Raw genomic sequence first — 19,892 nt, forward strand, 5'->3', positions numbered from 1 at the left:
TGTGTGTCTGTATTTGCCATGTGATGGACTGGGTGTCCGGGTGTTTCCTACCTTTCGCCCAATGAATGAATGGATGGATGGATGGATGGATGGATGAATGAATGTGTATATTGTATTGTTTACAATTGTGTTCTATGTTGCACCCTGGCCGTAGAGAAACAGTGTTTCATGAAATAACAATAAAGCCTGTTGAACTTGAGTTTAATTATTATTTAATGTTTTTATTATTTATCATGGCACTGTATCTTGGCACTTTTTGTACTTCAAAAATCCACTGAGCAGGTCTTGATGTGGAGAGGATCAGATTTCTGCCTGCAGTAACCATAGCCATGTTCTCTGTAGTGTAGACCCCACTGAGGCTGTGGGGTGATCCCACCGTTCCATTCACAGCTCACTCACTCAAACATTCAGCTCTGATTGGCTGCTGTTTGTCACGGCACACCCCACAGCCCATGATTGCTGTGCTCTGATTGGCTGAGGCATGTTGACTTCGCCTATTACACTCAGGTTTTTCTCTCACTGAAGTTCTGCTGTATGAAGTTCTGCTGTACAAAGTTCAGATTGCAGGTTTGAGATACACTCAGTGCACTTTGCACAGATCAGAGGGGACAGCATGGATACAATCATGGTGAGATTACATGTTTTATTTGATCCTCATTTGCTTTCTTTTATCTACGTGTAATCTCACTCCTGTTATATGCATTTTATAATCTAATTATGTTATAATCTACAGTCTTTAACCATAACTGTTTATGTAATTATTAATGCAATAAATTGCTGAATTAATAATTTAACATTAGTAATCCCACCACCACTGGGATCCAGGTTTTGAACCCACAGTGGTGCTATCGGCTGGTCAGGTGTGCTGGTTGCACCCTTGGCCTTGACACACAAAAATTTCTTTAGATTCCTTGAATTGTTTAATGATATTATGCACTATAGAGAGAGAAATATGCAAATCCCTTAAAATCTTTTGTTTTAGACTCTAAATAAAAATACTTCTAACCTAAATTGATTAATTTAACGTACAGTGTATCACAAAAGTGAGTACACCCCTCACATTTCTGCAAATATTTCATTATATCTTTTCATGGGACAACACTATAGACATGAAACTTGGATATAACTTAAGAGTAGTCAGTGTACAGCTTGTATAGCAGTGTAGATTTACTGTCTTCTGAAAATAACTCAACACACAGCCATTAATGTCTAAATAGCTGGCAACATAAGTGAGTACACCCCACAGTGAACATGTCCAAATTGTGCCCAAATGTGTCGTTGTCCCTTCCTGGTGTCATGTGTCAAGGTCCCAGGTGTAAATGGGGAGCAGGGCTGTTAAATTTGGTGTTTTGGGTACAATTCTCTCATACTGGCCACTGGATATTCAACATGGCACCTCATGGCAAATAACTCTCTGAGGATGTGAGAAATAGAATTGTTGCTCTCCACAAAGATGGCCTGGGCTATAAGAAGATTGCTAACACCCTGAAACTGAGCTACAGCATGGTGGCCAAGGTCATACAGCGGTTTTCCAGGACAGGTTCCACTCGGAACAGGCTTCGCCAGGGTCGACCAAAGAAGTTGAGTCCACGTGTTCGGCGTCATATCCAGAGGTTGGCTTTAAAAAATAGACACATGAGTGCTGCCAGCATTGCTGCAGAGGTTGAAGACGTGGGAGGTCAGCCTGTCAGTGCTCAGACCATACGCCGCACACTGCATCAACTCGGTCTGCATGGTCGTCATCCCAGAAGGAAGCTGACGCACAAGAAAGCCCGCAAACAGTTTGCTGAAGACAAGCAGTCCAAGAACATGGATTACTGTCATGCCCTGTGGTCTGACGAGACCAAGATAAACTTGTTTGGCTCAGATGGTGTCCAGCATGTGTGGCGGCGCCCTGGTGAGAAGTACCAAGACAACTGTATCTTGCCTACAGTCAAGCATGGTGGTGGTAGCATCATGGTCTTGGGCTGCATGAGTGTTGCTGGCACTGGGGAGCTGCAGTTCATTGAGGGAAACATGAATTCCAACATGTACTGTGACATTCTGAAACAGAGCATGATCCCCTCCCTTTGAAAACTGGGCCTAATGGCAGTTTTCCAACAGGATAACGACCCCAAACACAACCTCCAAGATGACAACTGCCTTGCTGAGGAAGCTGAAGGTAAAGGTGATGGACTAAACCCAATTGAGCACCTGTGGCGCATCCTCAAGTGGAAGGTGGAGGAGTTCAAGGTGTCTAACATCCACCAGCTCCGTGATCCAATAGATCCAAGATGGCGGCGCGTTAACACGCAGCGGCCGCTCTGGGGTCGAAAAACTGTGTTTTTTTGTTGTTTTCAGGAAAAGTTTGTAAGTTTGTTTAGGACAGTTTTGTTTATAAACGTATGGAAACCACTTTTGACTTAGTTTACAACCGCCAGACACTGCTACAATTGAGAAAACAGTCAGAAACCAACCTGCAAGATGATCTGCAGCGAACTCTGCATGAACTCTGCCTACTTCGCGAACCAGGCCTGCAGTCCTCGGTGTTACCTGAAGCAGGTGACCGGGGGAGGGGGCGCCGCAAGCGGTGCTCGAGGAAGCAGAAGCGTGGAAAGCGAGCCGGGGTCCGTGCTAGGCTAAAAGCTAACCCAAGCCGGCCGGCTCTACCATCGTTATTCCTCGCAAATGCATGCTCTCTGGAGAATAAACTGGACTGTATCAGACTTCAGCGAACTACCCAATGTGAGTACAGGGACTGTTGTGTTTTAATTTTCACTGAAACATGGCTTAGCGACAACATTCCAGACAGTGCCATTCAGCTAGACGGGCTAGCATCGTATCGCGCCGATAGAAATGCAGCTCAGTCCGGTAAAACACGAGGAGGAGGCGTTTGTGTTTACATTAACACCGAATGGTGCAAGAACTCTGTGCTTGTTGTGGCGTACTGTTCTCCGATGGTGGAATTTGCTGTTGTTAGATGCAGACCTTTTTATTTACCACGGGAATTCACCAGCGTGCTTATTGTCGCGGTGTATCTTCCGCCCAGCGCGAACGCGAAGGAAGCATTGAGCGAACTTTACAGAGCCATCAGCGAACTGCAGAACACTCATCCAGACGGACAGTTTATTATCGCTGGGGATTTTAATCATGCAAATCTCAAGTCTGTTCTCCCTAAATTCCATCAGCATGTGGACTTTGCTACGAGAGGAGCGAACACGCTGGATAATGTTTACACGAACATTGCCGGTGCGTACCGGGCGGAGCCCCGCCCCCACCTCGGATACTCAGACCACATCTCTGTAATGCTAATTCCAGCATACAGAGCACTCGTCAGGCGCTCCAGACCTGTACAGAAACAGGTGAAAACCTGGCCAGAAGGATCCATCTCTGCTCTTCAGGACTGTTTTGAGTGCACTGACTGGGACATGTTTAGGGAGGCTGCAACATACAGCGATTACACTGATCTAGAGGAGTACACGACTTCAGTGACCTGCTACATCAGCAAATGCATTGAGGAAGTCACTACCACTAGAACCATCACTTCCAGACCCAACCAGAAGCCGTGGATGACTCCAGAGGTGCGTGCACTGCTGAGGGCCCGAGACTCCGCTTTTAAAGCAGGTGACCAGCCGGCTCTGAGAACAGCGAGAGCCAGACTGTCCCGGGCAATCTGAGAAGCAAAGCGCGCACACGGCCAGAACATCCACAGCCACTTCCAGAACAGCGGTGACACACGGCGCTTGTGGCAGGGCATCCAGGCCATCACCAACTACAGGACGACTCCACCCGTCTGTGACAGTGATGCCTCCCTTCCAGATGCGCTGAATGACTTCTACGCTCGGTTCGAGGCGCAGAACAACATGTTGGCGAGGAAGATGATCCCACCTTGTGACGACCAGGTGCTTCGTCTCACCACAGTGGACGTGAGGAGAACTCTGCACAGAGTCAACCCACGGAAGGCTTCTGGACCAGACAACATTCCTGGCCGAGTGCTCAAAGGATGTGCAGACCAGCTGGCAGATGTATTCACTGACATCTTCAACATCTCCCTGAGCAGCGCCATCGTTCCAACGTGCCTCAAGATGACCACCATCGTACCTGTGCCAAAGAAGTCATCTGTGTCATGCTTCAACGACTATCGTCCCGTAGCACTCACGCCTATCAACATGAAGTGCTTCGAGAAACTAGTCATGAGGCATATTAAGACACTACTGCCTCCCACCATGGACCCACTGCAGTTTGCGTACCGTCCTAACCGCTCAACGGACGACGCCATATCCACTACACTTCACCTGGCTTCTACACACCTGGACAGAAAGAACAATTACGTCAGGATGCTGTTCATAGACTTTAGCTCAGCATTCAACACCATCATTCCTCAGCATCTAATTGGAAAGCTGAGCACGCTGGGCCTGAACACCTCTCTCTGCAACTGGATCCTGGATTTCTTGACTGAGAGACCTCAGTCCGTCCGGATCGGTAAGAACACCTCCAGCACCACCACACTGAGCACCGGCGCTCCCCAAGGCTGTGTGCTCAGTCCACTGCTGTTTACTCTGCTTACGCACGACTGTACAGCAATGCACAGCTCGAATTCCATCGTTAAGTTTGCAGACGACACAACTGTGGTGGGACTCATCAGCAACAACGATGAGTCAGCGTACAGAGAGGAGATACAACATCTAACGGACTGGTGCCAAGTCAACAACCTGTCTCTGAATGTGGATAAAACCAAAGAGATGGTCATTGACTTTAGAAAGACACTAAGGGACCACTCCCCACTGCACATCGACGGCTCATCTGTTGAGATCGTCAAGAGCACCAAATTTCTCGGTGTTCATCTGGAGGAGAATCTCACCTGGACCCTTAACACCAGTTCCATCACCAAGAAAGCCCAGCAGCGTCTCTACTTTTTGAGAAGACTGAGGAAAGCTCATCTGCCACCCCCCATTCTCACCACGTTCTACAGAGGAACAATCGAGAGCATCCTGAGCGGCTGCATCACTGTCTGGTTCGGAAATTGTACTGCGTCGGACCGCAGGACTCTCCAGCGAGTAGTGAGGACAGCTGAAAAGATCATCGGGGTCGCTCTTCCATCTCTCACGGACATTTTTAACACCCGCTGCATCCGCAAAGCTCTCAGCATTGTGGACGATCCAACCCATCCATCACATGGACTTTTTACTCTGCTCCCGTCTGGGAGACGATACCGCAGCATCCGGACCAACACAACCAGACTGTGTAACAGTTTTATCCCTCAAGCAATCAGACTCCTCAATTCAGTACTATAACAATTTCCTCCGGAAATTTTCTGCTGACACACACTAACCTGTATTGACTATGTTACTTGCATTTTTTGCACACCTCCTGGAACTGAACAAGTAATTTCTGCACCTTACTTGTATTTTTGCACCTTATTTACTTTTTAGGCACCTTATCGGCATTGCCAATTTTACGCTGCTAATGTACATGTCACTACCTCATGAACCATTGTACCATCTATTCACCATCATGTACTAACACTTGTCCTTAGTCCTGTCTTCTAATTACTTGTTTATATTAGGGATAATTAGGAATATCTTTTGTAGTTATTTATTATAGGATTTTTTGTATTTATTGTTGTATTTTACACTGTTTTGTATTGTCTTGCACTTTTTGTACCGTGTTACACCGTGATCCTAGAGGAACGCTGTTTCGTTTCAATATGTACTTGTATGTAGCTGAAATGACAATAAAACCTCTTTGACTCTGACTGACTCTGATGTCATCATGGAGGAGTGGAAGAGGATTCCAGTAGCAACCTGTGCAGCTCTGGTGAATTCCATGCCCAGGAGGGTTAAGGCAGTGCTGGATAATAATGGTGGTAACACAAAATATTGACACTTTGGGCACAATTTGGACATGTTCACTGTGGGGTGTACTCACTTATGTTGCCAGCCATTTAGACATTAATGGCTGTGTGTTGAGTTATTTTCAGAAGACAGTAAATCTACACTGCTATACAAGCTGTACACTGACTACTCTAAGTTATATCCAAGTTTTATTTCTATAGTGTTGTCCCATGAAAAGATATAATAAAATATTTGCAGAAATGTGAGGGGTGTACTCACTTTTGTGATACACTGTATGTTTAACGTATATTTAACTTTGAACAAAACAGGCAATAATGAAGTATAATATTATTTGTAAATTACATATTTAATGATCATGCAACTGATCACTAACTGCAACAAAATAAAAAATAAAAATTAATGAACAGTGATACAACATGATGAAACCAGATTAAAATATTACTAATTTTATAATTATTAGTAATACTAATATTAAATCCACAAACTAACTTACTGGAAATGTGACATTTTGTAGTGTGATCCATTCTACTGACATCGTTAACTACTTAACTAATTGAGTGTTTGTGTGTGTGTGTGTGTGTGTGTGTGTGTGTGTGTGTAAATGCATGTGCTAAACCTTTAGCACATGCATTTATTGTAGGTTTGGCAACTAAAATATGGCAACATCTGCAGGGTTAAAATATACATCCAGCAACTTCTGTTGTCTAGTTCTGTAATATCATTTAACCTTGCTGAGCACCTCAGCACCCTTCTCCTGATAGAACTCTCAACCCTCCTCTGCACTTGCTCAAACAATCTTACCTCTCCTCCCCAACTTTGTTTCCTGTCTATCCTTGTCACTCCCAGTGTGAATCTCAGCATCCTCATCTCTGCCACCTCCAGATCCCTCGCCGGTCTTTTTGTCAGTGTCACCGACTCCTAGCTGTACAACATAACAGGCCTCACTACAGAACTGGTTTAAAGTGAGCTTATGGAATGTCTTTTCCAAAGTCCAGATATTAGCTGTTAACTAATGTGATTGAAGAAAAAAAACTAAGTAAGAATTAACAGAAATTTTTGACGAAACAAAGAACAGCTGCAAAATTGTTTTACTTTACTAGTATGTGGAACGTAAACAAGATAAACTAGTAACTTAATATACACTGTAAAAAAGAATAGCCAAAATGAAAAGTATAATGTTTATTGTGATTGTGTCTTGCAGACGTTACCTGTGCTGATCGGACTCCTAGCTGTGTTAGCAACAGTGCTACTTATCTGGCTGAGAGCTGGAAACAAAGAAAGCAAGTTTTTAAAAACGCTGAATGATCCCAGTGTTAAATATCCTCTGCCCCTCACAGAGATCGAGGTCAGTAATGCAGATCCATAAAGACATTAAATCTAAACTGGTATTGTATCTAAAATACTGCTGTCACGTTAAAAGTCTTTATTAAATATTGCTGTCCATTATTTTGCTATATATCTTATTTTCTTATGCCTAGTTCACACTACACGATTTTTGCCCTGATGTATGCTTGCCGACTGGTCACCGCTAGATGTGGCAGCATGGAGGCAACTCGACGTTCACTCAGGGATTGAAACTCGGCTCTCGATCGCTACGTGTGAACTGTTCAATGACTCGATCTGAGTGCTCGCTGAGTGCTCGGCGACTCAAGATAAATATCTAGCATTTTAAATATCTGAACCAGTCGCTGACTCAAATTTGTGTAGTGTGAAAGGTATTGCGAGCAGGTTGCGAGTGGCAGCGAGTGTGGTGTCGTACTACAGCCAATGAGAATGCAGGATAAGGGGTGAGGGGAAATTTGGGAAGGAGTGTAAAGACGTGGGACAGGGGCAAAATACAGTTTCTATCAAAATACATCAGCACACACACAAGCTTTAAAGTATTTTGTGATATTATCGTCCACGCCAAACCATAATACCCACACTGCATTGCAAAAAATATTTGCACTCACTACAGAACAGACAATCTGTGCTGGTCGCGTAGCCCAATCCACTCGGATTCATTTATTCTTCCTACTTGCTTTTACGCTGTCCATCAGCACACAAACAATTTTGATTGCTGGCTTATTGTTGACGTTCATTTTTGGACGTGGTATCGTTAAACCCCTCGTCACTTCTTGTGTGTGTTTTTGTGACAAAACGTAGTTTGGGAGACCAGGTAGTAGGGCTGGGCGATATGGATCAAAAATAATATCTCGATATTTTTTCGCTGAACGGCGATATATGATATATATCTCGATATTTTTTTATCCCATAAGGTAATAACAAAAAGACATTTCAGAGACAAAGCTACATGTTCCAAATTTTTTACAGGCACTTTTATTAAAATTTTCTGTATTTTGTCTTTCCAGTAAAAATAATGTAACATAATGTAATGGCGGAGTCAGACAATTTCCATAGGGGTGGCCAGACTGAGACCATTGCTCACACAGGGGTCACACAGAAACTGATACCTTTTTTTATGTGGTCACTCACTCATTTACCTATACAGGCAGTGAGTGCCATGTAGAATTACATCACGAAGACCCGCATACTACTAATAAGCTTTTGTTCTCTTCATTTTCCCTGACAAGTAAAAAAACTAAATATAGCAACCTTAACATTATGAGGAAGAATTTCAAAGATATTCCTTTGCAATACTTTATCATTTGGCTGCCAACTTGTGTGTAATGATGACACTAAGTTGAACCCCAGAACATGCTAGCGTGAATGCAGGGAAAACTAATTTTAATTTTCTTTTAACAATATGATACAGACTGACCAACACTATTAAGCCTTTTTAAACTAGGCTATTAACACTATTAAACTATTTCAGCATTGAAAATTGACTTTACTTTTAACAGCCTTCTTCATTGCTGGAGCTTTATAAAACGGAATATTTTCTTTAAAATAGAAGTTTTATTTAACTGCTATTAAATTGTTTCCCAACAAAATCCGCCAATTTTGTTGGATAACCGCCCAATCTGGCAACACTGGAACGCGCAGAGCCCGGTGGCGCCTTTATTCGTAGCGCGCCACAATTACTACCAAGTACAGTAGTATTATATTAGTACTAAGTAATAGTAATACTACTTCTGTGTTGGTGGTTGACATTACTGTTAAGGGTTTTCCTGCACTGTTTGGTGGAGGTGTGCTGATGAATTGCGTCCCTGTGTAAACCTGCATGCAGAAATACTTCCGCAAAAAAGTTGCCGGCAATGCGGTGGTTGGGGTTCGGGTTGCCAAAGATTAATTTATGGTGGACTTGGAGTTTTTGGAACGAGCTCCTCCACTGCAGAGCCGCTTTCCACCATACTCGTTGCTGTGCCCAAATGACCCACGTAACGAACGTACGCCATTTGCGTAGCTGTATGACGTCATTACGTAAACAACGCAGAATATCGCTATTATTACGATATGGGCTTTTTTGTTTCGTTTTAAAAATTATACCGGTATTATCGTGAACGATACGATATAGCACACCCCTACCAGGTAGACTCGCCTGAGATTCCTCCCGGTGATAGATGGTGTAGTGTGTAATCCCCTAATGCCGATCTGTCGTGTAGTGTGACATACACAACGACTTAAAAGATTCCTGATTACAAGAGATCCAGTTGTGTAGTGTGAACTGTACAGCGACCTGACGACTTGGAAAGTCGTGTAGTGTGAATTTGGCATTACAAACCTTAATTGAAAAAATGCAACAGTATGCAACAGTATGTCAAATGGCAAAAAAAAAAAGCAGTGAAATTCGACTTTTTTAGACAGAAACAATACAAAAACAATACTATTATACTATTATATTATTTTATAATAGTGTTTATTAACTTTTTCAGCAGTTACACAAAGTTACATTGACAAGAGTTCTCTGAACTCAAGCTCATCTGAAATAGACTGATGAACAGTGGGAGGAATATTGTGGTCTGAGTCAGGTTGATTATGGAAATGATAAATATCGTGTTCTTCAGGGTAAACACGTAAAGGACTATTTCAATTGTTAGCATGAATTTTAAAAGCCAGGGTCTGTCATAGTATTGGTATATACACTGATCAGCCATAACATTAAAACCACCTCCTTGTTTCTACACTCACTGTCCATTTTGTAGTTCTACAATTACTGACTGTAGTCCATCTGTTTCTCTGCATACTTTTTTAGCCTGCTTTTACCCTGTTCTTCAATGGTCAGGACTCCCACAGGACCACCACAGAGCAGGTATTATTTGGGTGGTGGATCATTCTCAGCACTGCAGTGACACTGACATGGTGGTGGTGTGTTAGTGTGTGTTGTGCTGGTATGAGTGGATCAGACACAGCAGCGCTGCTGAAGTTTTTAAAGACCGTGTCCACTTACTGTCCACTCTATTAGACACTCCTACCTAGTTGGTTTACCTTGTGTATGTAAAGTCAGAGACGATCGCTCATCTATTGCTGCTGTTTGAGTTGGTCATCTTCTAGACCTTCATCAGTGGTCACAGGACGCTGCCCACGGGGCGCTGTTGGCTGGATATATTTGGTCGATGGACTATTCTCAGTCCGCAGTGACAGTGAGGTGTTTAAAAACTCCAGTAGCATTGCTGTGTCTTATCCACTCATACCAGCACAACACACACTAACACACCACCACCATGTCAGTGTCACTGCAGTGCTGAGAATGATCCACCACCTAAATATTACCTGTTCTGTAGTGGTCCTTTGAGAGTCCTGACCATTGAAGAACAGGGTGAATAGCAGTTAACAAAGCATGCAGAGAAACAGATAGACTACAGTCAGTAATTGTAGAACTACAAAGTGCTTCGATATTTTAAGTGGAGCTGATAAAATGGACAGTGAGTGTAGAAACAAGGAGGTGGTTTTAATGTTATGGCTGAGCAGTGTATACTGTAAAAACTCATTCCAGAATTACTTGCACATTAATATGGATTCCATTAATGGTATTTACACATTTTGGAGCAACACATGCTGCTATCTGGAGGTCTTTTTCAGAGTTGTCAATGTTTGTTTTCTGCATGTTACAAGTGTGCTAGTAAGTACTAAACTAGCCTGCTTGTATGAATGGCAGCATTGTTCATTCTGCTTTTAAAATTCTGATTTTATCTTTAATTCCCAAAAGATTATGAAGTGTTCTTGAACTGTGGTAAATATGCTCCTGTCCTAACATTTTTGAAATGTGTTGCAGGCATCAGTTTTGGATCGTATTATTTTTTTGGGGCAAAAACGCTAGCTCCTGAAAAGATAGGTTTTAAGACTGGGAAATGGCTTTCTTGACATTTTTATATTTGTTTGTAAAAGATAATTGAATAAAACTGCTGTATTTTTTCCATGGTCATCTGAAGTGCCAACTGAAAGGTACCTCCAGTGGTACTTGGACCACAGTTTAAAAAGTACTGGTTCAAGCCTCTCAGGTGGCGCAGTAGTAAAATACGCTAGCACACCAGAGTTGGGTTTTCGAATACATTGTATCGAATCTCAGCTCTGCCATCCGGCTGGGCTGAGCGGCTGCATGAACAACGATTGGCTGTTGTTCATAGGGTCAGGGGCAAGCCGGATCATAGGTCCTCATAACTGGCTGAGGGATAATGCTGATCGGGGTGTGGCTCTTCGTGCACGGTGCTGATCGGTATATATGAACTCGACTCATGCAGGTGAAAAATGCAGTCTGTACTGAGCATGTATCGGAGGGGGCGTGTGTCAGTTAAGCGTCCTCAGAGGGTTGAATCAGTAGAGGATGCAATCAGGGTAACTGGACACAACTAGATTAGGGGAGAAAATTGGGGGAAAAAAAGGAAAGATAGAAAAGTAAAAACTACTGGTTCAAAGTGCTAAATATGTTAAAATAACAGTCTGTAGTATTGACACCCACACTACACGTGTAATAGAGATTTATGTATAGATTTTCTTTTAGGTAAACTAATAATTAATTGTAATATCTTCACTTCATTTTAAAAACCCTGACAGGAAATCAGTCATGACACTAAAAGATTTCGCTTTGGACTTCCATCCTCCCAACACGTACTCGGTCTTCCAATCGGTATGAGCTCTTCCTAACACCTTTATAACCACTATGTTCACGATTATATCCAATGATCTGTTTTCTGTTATACCTCAAAAGGTCAGCATGTGTACCTGTCTGCTAAAGTGAACGGGAATCTGGTGATCCGAGCATACACTCCTGTCTCCAGTGATGAGGACAAAGGCTTTGTAGATCTAGTCGTGAAGGTAAGTAATAATACAGAGTTTTGAATGTTTAATAACTGTGTGCAGATGTATACACAGCAGCAGGGTAACATTAAAAAAGTAATAGACAAATATTTTTGGAGAAGAAAAAGGACATTTTTAACACTCAATGTCTGCTGCCAACTGTGGAGTACAGTGGGTGGCCTGTAATGATATGAGCAATGTTGATATACACTATATTGCCAAAAGTATTCACTCACCCATCTAAATAATTGAATTCAGGTGTTCCAATCACTTCAATGGCCACAGGTGTATAAAACCACGCACCTAGGCATGCAGACTGCTTCTACAAACATTAGTGAAAGAATGGGTCTCTCTCAGGAGCTCAGTGAATTCCAGCGTGGTACCATGATGCCACCTGTGCAACAAGTCCAGTCGTGAAATTTCCTCACTACTGAATATTCCACAGTCGACTGTCAGTGGTTTTATAACAAAGTGGAAGTGACTGGGAACGACAGCAACTCAGCCACGAAGTGGTAGGCCACGTAAAATGACAGAGCGGGGTCAGCGGATGCTGAGGGGCATAGTGCGCAGAGTTCGCCAACTTTCTGCAGAGTCAATCGCTACAGACCTCCAAACTTAATGTGGCCTTCAGATTAGCTCAAGAACAGTGCGTAGAGAGCTTCATGGAATGGGTTTCCATGGCCGAGCAGCTACATCCAAACCTTACATCACCGAGCGCAATGCAAAGCATCGGATGCAGTGGTGTAAAGCACGCCGCCACTGGACTCTAGAGCAGTGGAGACGTGTTCTCTGGATTGACGAATCAAGTGTAAAGTTTGGTGGAGGGGGGATTATAGTGTGGGGTTGTCTTTCAGGAGTTGGGCTCGGCCCCTTAGTTCATATGCGTGTGAAGGCAGACGAGCGAATACTTTTGGCCATATAGTCTATATATAAATCATCTCAAAAATGTTCACTGGGTTACATGTCAAGGGTCTGTGCAGTGTAAAGAGTTTCTTTCCACCAGACTTGTCAGATCATGTCTTGGACGTGGCTGTTTGCAGCCAGAAGGAAACAGTCATTCTAAAGTAGAAAAAGCCATTTTCTAAATTCTTGCCACAAAGTACTTGCCACAAAAACACTTGCACTTGATAATGAGATACTTTTGGCAATACAGTGTATATTCTGCATCATTGTCCTAGTAAAAGGTACACACACTACCAAGCTTAGCTTCCAGACTGTCATTCAAAATCTCCTGGTACTTAATAGTGCCCATGATCCATGTATCCTAACAAGATTTGCACAAATTGGTTAACATTATGAGAAACAAGAAACATTTGTCTTATTTATTTTAACAGGTCTATCACAAAAACACCCATCCTAACTACCCTGATGGGGGCAAGATGTCTCAGTATCTAAACGACATGAAGATTGGTGACACCATTGACCTCCGAGGACCAAATGGGCTGCTGGTGTACAACGGGAAAGGTAGAGCAACTAAGAAAAGATGTATTCATAGGAAAATCATAGATGAATTTGATAAAACATCCTGGTCAAGTGCAAACAGCATTTCTTTAAATAAACATTCATATATATACCGATCAGCCATAACATTAAAACCACCTCCTTGTTTCTACACACACTGTCCATTTTATCAGCTCCACTTACCATATAGAAGCACTTTGTAGTTCTACAATTACTGACTGTAGTCCATCTGTTTCTCTACATGCTTTGTTAGCCCCCTTTCATGCTGTTCTTTAATGGTCAGGACCACCACAGAGCAGGTATTATTTGGGTGGTGGATCATCCTCAACACAGCAGCGCTGATGGAGTTTTTAAACACCTCACTGTTACTGCTGGACTGAGAGTAGTCCACCAACCAAAAATATACAGCCAACAGCGCCCCGTGGGCAGCGTCCTGTGACCACTGATGAAGGTCTAGAAGATGACCAACTCAAACAGCAGCAATAGATGAGCGATCGTCTCTGACTTTACATCTACAAGGTGGACCAACTAGGTAGGAGTGTCTAATAGAGTGGACAGTGAGTGTACACGGTATTTAAAAACTCCAGCAGCGCTGCTGTGTCTGATCCACTCATACCAGCACAACACACACTAACACACCACCACCATGTCATTGTCACTGCAGTGATGAGAATGATCCACCACCTAAATAATACCTGCTCTGTGGTGGTCCTGTGGTGGTCCTGACCACTGAAGAACATGGTGAAAGCTACAGAGTGCTTCTATATGGTAAGTGGAGCTGATAAAGTGGACAGTGAGTGTAGAAACCAGGAGGTGGTTTTAATGTTATGGCTGATCTGTGTATAGTGTATATATATATTTTTAAAGCAGCAAGTGCTACATACATCCATAAGAGGGCAGTAGTTTTATTAAGCATTATCTCAGTACTGTATATACTATGCTTAGATTTGTTTAATTGTTTGTGTTGTGTAACTAATTTGTTAACATTTCTCAATCCTCTAACAGGTCAGTTTGCTATCAGACCTGATAAAAAGTCAGATGCCAAGGTGCGGACGTTTAAACACGTGGGCATGATTGCAGGTGGTACAGGTAAACACAAAATGCATTGCATTCAACTAGTCATGAATACTTACTAGATTTTAAGCTCAGTGTTGATGTCCAGACTGTGTCCATAATATTTTTTTTACAGGAATCACTCCAATGCTGCAGCTTATCCGCAGTATTACAGCAAATCCTGCCGACAACACCAAGTGTTCCCTCATTTTTGCCAACCAGGTATGTTTATAAATATTTACAATAAGCAGCCCCCTCTACTGGTCAAAGTAGTAATCACACAAATGTGTTGTTTCATGTCATTGACAAGAGTTTGTTCATTGTGGGTGGACATTTCTGGGGAACACTCTAGCCTCAAACAAGTTCTTAAAATTAGGGACCGTCCTTATAAATCGAGGCACCTGGTCACCCTAGTTAAAGGTGACTGTTTTAGTTTGCTCAGAAAAAGTCTTTCTTTTGTTTCATAGACAGTAGTAGCTCAGTGTTTAAGGTACTTGACTACTAAGACTACTCAGAAGGTTGCTCGTTCAAGACCCACCACTGCCAGATTTCCACTGAATAGGCCTCTGAGGAAAGCTCTTAACCCCCAGTTGCTTGCATTGCATTGCAAACCTTTGTTGTGTTTCTTTGATGTCATTTGTAAGAGTTTGTTCATTGTGGGTGGACATTTTTGGGGACAGCTCTAGTCTCTGACAGGTTCTCAAAATTAGGGACTGTCCTTATAAATCAAGACACCTGGTCACCCTAGTTAAAGGTGACTGTTCTGGGTTACTCAGTAAAATGTCTGTTGAAGGGGAATAATTTTAGTTTCAAGTATAATAGTAATGCAGTGTTTAAGGTACTTGACTACTAATCAGAAGGTTGCTGGTTCAAGACCCACCACTGCCAAGTTCCCACAGATAGGCCTCTGAGCAAAGCCCTTAACCACCAATTGCTTGCAATGCATTGCAAACCTTTGTTGTGTTTCTTTGATGTCATTTGTAAGAGTTTGTTCATTGTGGGTGGACATTTCTGGGGACAGCATTAGTCTCTGACAGGTTCTCAAAATTAGGGACCGTCCTTGTAAATCGAGACGCTTGGTCACCCTAGTTAAAGGGGACTGTTCTGGTTTACTTAGTAAAAGGTCTGTTAGAGGTCTTTTGTTTCAAGGACAACTTGTTTCAACTCTGAACCACAAGAGTTTGTTCACATTGTGGGTGGACATTTATCTGGGACAGATTTTCAAAATCAGGGACTCTCCTTAAAAATCGAGTTGTCTGGTTGAAAGGGAATCATTTTTAGTTTCAAGACCCCCTGAGACCCTCCCCAGAAGTCATGGCCCTGGAATGATTATTAGTCTGGGACCTTATATATACTGTATACATGCATATATAGGACTTTATACTGTATACAATATACAGTGTATCACAAAAGTGAGTACACCCCTCACATTTCTGCAAATATTTCATTATATCTTTTCATGGGACAACACTATAGACATGAAACTTGGATATAACTTAGAGTAGTCAGTGTACAACTTGTATAGCAGTGTAGATTTACTGTCTTTTGAAAATAACTCAACACACAGCCATTAATGTCTAAATGGCTGGCAACATAAGTGAGTACACCCCACAGTGAACATGTCCAAATTGTGCCCAAATGTGTCGTTGTCCCTCCCTGGTGTCGTGTGTCAAGGTCCCAGGTGTAAATGGGGAGCAGGGCTGTTAAATTTGGTGTTTTGGGTACAATTCTCTCATACTGGCCACTGGATATTCAACATGGCACCTCATGGCAAAGAACTCTCTGAGGATGTGAGAAATAGAATTGTTGCTCTCCACAAAGATGGCCTGGGCTATAAGAAGATTGCTAACACCCTGAAACTGAGCTACAGCATGGTGGCCAAGGTCACACTGCGGTTTTCCAGGACAGGTTCCACTCGGAACAGGCTTCGCCAGGGTCGACCAAAGAAGTCGAGTCCACGTGTTCGGCGTCATATCCAGAGGTTGGCTTTAAAAAATAGACACATAAGTGCTGCCAGCATTGCTGCAGAGGTTGAAGACATGGGAGGTCAGCCTGTCAGTGCTCAGACCATACGCCGCACACTGCATCAACTCGGTCTGCATGGTCGTCATCCCAGAAGGAAGCTGACGCACAAGAAAGCCCGCAAACAGTTTGCTGAAGACAAGCAGTCCAAGAACATGGATTACTGGAATGCCCTGTGGTCTGACGAGACCAAGATAAACTTGTTTGGCTCAGATGGTGTCCAGCATGTGTGGCGGCGCCCTGGTGAGAAGTACCAAGACAACTGTATCTTGCCTACAGTCAAGCATGGTGGTGGTAGCATCATGGTCTTGGGCTGCATGAGTGTTGCTGGCACTGGGGAGCTGCGGTTCATTGAGGGAAACATGAATTCCAACATGTACTGTGACATTCTGAAACAGAGCATGATCCCCTCCCTTCGAAAACTGGGCCTCATGGCAGTTTTCCAACAGGATAACGACCCCAAACACAACCTCCAAGATGACAACTGCCTTGCTGAGGAAGCTGAAGGTAAAGGTGATGGACTAAACCCAATTGAGCACCTGTGGCGCATCCTCAAGTGGAAGGTGGAGGAGTTCAAGGTGTCTAACATCCACCAGCTCCGTGATGTCATCATGGAGGAGTGGAAGAGGATTCCAGTAGCAACCTGTGCAGCTCTGGTGAATTCCATGCCCAGGAGGGTTAAGGCAGTGCTGGATAATAATGGTGGTCACACAAAATATTGACACTTTGGGCACAATTTGGACATGTTCACTGTGGGGTGTACTCACTTATGTTGCCAGCCATTTAGACATTAATGGCTGTGTGTTGAGTTATTTTCAGAAGACAGTAAATCTACACTGCTATACAAGTTGTACACTGACTACTCTAAGTTATATCCAAGTTTCATGTCTATAGTGTTGTCCCATGAAAAGATATAATAAAATATTTGCAGAAATGTGAGGGGTGTACTCACTTTTGTGATACACTGTATATAACCCAGAATTGGTTGTAATAATTCTGACAAAGTTCAGAAGTAAAAAAATGCTAACAGTTTTAATAATGTCCAGAAACTGGCGTGAACATCTGGAGCCTCTTGTGTGAAGTTTTGTTTACAGACATGTAACTCTGTACACAGACTGAGAAGGACATCTTGTTAAAGAAGGAGTTGGAGGAGGTCGTGAAGAATCACCCTGATAAACTCCATCTGTGGTACACACTTGACAGACCTCCACAAGGTAACACTCACTAACTACTGACCCAATAAACGAATAATTGTAGTTACTCAGATCTATCATGGTTATAAATAAATGCATGAATTTTCACATATTTCAATGACTGGAACACATGCTTTTTTGTTTATGATTTACTTATGCTGGTTACTTCTCTATGTCTATATAAATAGGGCCTGTTTGAGTGAACCATTATGCTCCAGTAGTTTATTATTCATGGCAGACTTGTTTTTGCTGGTTACTGGATTACCTCTGACCATCCAGACAACCTTTATGAGTGTGGCAAGGGACAATTGTTCCATGTACATGTTAATAGTTGAAACACTTTTATTTGGACACAGAGAAGGCAGCAGCTATGGTTGATCATAGCGATTTTAAGGCCATAGATGACTTTATTAAAATATCAAGTTCATTATGTATGTTAATGTAACACAGTGGGTCTGGAACTATTTGGAAACATTGGGTACTTGGCTGGAATACACCCTGGATGGGGCACAGCCATCAAAAAAACCACACACTCATATTTTTTATTAGAAGCAATTAAAAGCATTCAAGACACATTTGCATGTTTTTAGAAGTAAGAGGCCAAAGTACCCAAGGAAAACTCATGCACACAGGAGAACATTCTAAACTCCTTACAGACAGTGATCTGAGCACCCACTCTTCCTCCTGTGCCGCCGTGCTTCTCCATGTTACATTTGTGTCATCTATGCTATAGTAAAGCTGCTGTGTTTATGCAGGTTGGAAATACAGCAAAGGTTTTGTTGATGCTACAATGCTGAAAGAACACCTACCTGCTCCAGCCAGTGACGTGCTGATTGTGATGTGTGGTCCACCCCCCATGATCCAATACGCCTGCCTGCCGAACCTCAACAAGCTCGGCTTTCAGCAAGAAAACATTTTTTCATACTAACACCAGTCGAGACATTTAAATAGAACATAAACAATATGAAAACGATCAGACCTGTGTGAGAGATATGTGCTGATACATGTGATGTTTTTATGAAATTTTAGTACTGTAACCGAACTGAACTTGAAGAATGTTTTGTACATTCACCTTGGAATAAATATGCTGTTAGACTGTGATTATTCTCTTCATTTTACTTAATTTACATCCGGAAAGGTTAGAGCCTTTTGTAAAATGCCATAAAAACAAAATTCTCTAAATTGTACTGATAAAATAACAAAGAAAGGACTGAGAATGAAACAGAATGAAAGAGAATTTGGGAACCTCAGTTCACTAAGGGCAAAGCCTTATATATCACTGTCGATTGTTTGTGACCTTTAAGCCCTTATGCCAAGTTCACACTACACGACTTTTGGAGTTGCTGGGTCACTGTACAGTTCACACTACACAACTGGATGTCTTGCACTCGGGAGTGTTTTAAGTCATTGTGGTTTTTACACTACACGACTGATCGGCGATAGGGGGTCACACACTACACCATCTACCATCAGGATGAGTTGGTCTGGTCTCCCAAACTACATTTTGTCACGAAAACGAGGGGTTTAATGATACGTTGTCCAAAAATGCACATCAACAAGAAGTGAGCAATCAAATTTGTTTGTGCGCTGATGTGTAGTGGAAAAGCAAAGAAGACAAAATAAATGAATCCGAGTGGATTTGGCAACACGACCAGCAGGGATCGTCTGTTCTGTAGTGAGTTGGAGGTTAATAAATATTTTTTATACAATGCAGTGTTGGTATTATGGTTTGGCGTGGGTGATAAGGTTACAAATACTGTAAAAACTTGAGTGAATACTGATGTATTCTGATAGAAACTATATTATGCCCCTGTCCCACATTTTTCCAAGGTTTTTTACTCCTTCACCGGGTTTCCCCTCACCCCATATCTTGCGTTATCATTGGCTGTAATTCGACACTGCACTGACTGCCAGTTGGCTGACTGATCCAGATATCTAGCAGGCTAGATATTTTACTTCAGTCGGCGTGTCACTCGGATCAAGTCGTTGAACTATGGCGTCGATTGTGAGCCATGTTGCGATCGCTGAGCGAACGGTGAGTTGCCTCAGAGCCGGCAAATCTAGCAATCAAAACCAGTCAGCAAGCAAAAATCAGGGCAAAAATCTTAGACAGCACTGCATGAGAAAACGTTATGCTACTGTGATAAATAAA

The 19,892-nt window shown here is 42.6% G+C and overlaps 1 protein-coding gene and 1 long non-coding RNA gene across 4 annotated transcripts; one reads left to right on the forward strand and one right to left on the reverse strand.

The window, feature by feature from the left end:
• Window positions 1-237: 237 nt before the first annotated feature.
• Window positions 238-9,473, reverse strand: LOC134319561 (uncharacterized). 2 transcript variants are annotated; one of them, XR_010013537.1, is made up of 4 exons: window positions 9,303-9,473; window positions 7,043-7,099; window positions 6,636-6,756; window positions 238-542 (listed from the first exon to the last, which is right to left on the reverse strand). It is a non-coding gene; the product is annotated as an uncharacterized LOC134319561 (long non-coding RNA). The 2 variants fall into 2 exon arrangements; XR_010013536.1 differs by having other exon boundaries at window positions 238-545.
• Window positions 572-18,841, forward strand: LOC134319558 (NADH-cytochrome b5 reductase 2). 2 transcript variants are annotated; one of them, XM_063000809.1, is made up of 9 exons: window positions 572-628; window positions 7,036-7,179; window positions 11,769-11,841; window positions 11,923-12,029; window positions 13,346-13,475; window positions 14,478-14,561; window positions 14,662-14,747; window positions 17,662-17,761; window positions 18,496-18,841. In XM_063000809.1, exons 1-9 carry the CDS (start codon window positions 614-616, stop codon window positions 18,666-18,668), a joined length of 912 nt encoding a protein of 303 aa, XP_062856879.1. In that variant the 5' UTR covers window positions 572-613; the 3' UTR covers window positions 18,669-18,841. The 2 variants fall into 2 exon arrangements, with proteins under 2 accessions (XP_062856879.1, XP_062856880.1); XM_063000810.1 differs by lacking the exons at window positions 572-628; window positions 7,036-7,179 and adding an exon at window positions 9,131-9,163.
• The last annotated feature ends 1,051 nt before the right edge of the window (window positions 18,842-19,892 follow it).

This window comes from Trichomycterus rosablanca, chromosome 8, assembly GCF_030014385.1.
Source record: "Trichomycterus rosablanca isolate fTriRos1 chromosome 8, fTriRos1.hap1, whole genome shotgun sequence".
In the NCBI taxonomy this organism is placed as follows: Eukaryota; Metazoa; Chordata; class Actinopteri; order Siluriformes; family Trichomycteridae; genus Trichomycterus; species Trichomycterus rosablanca.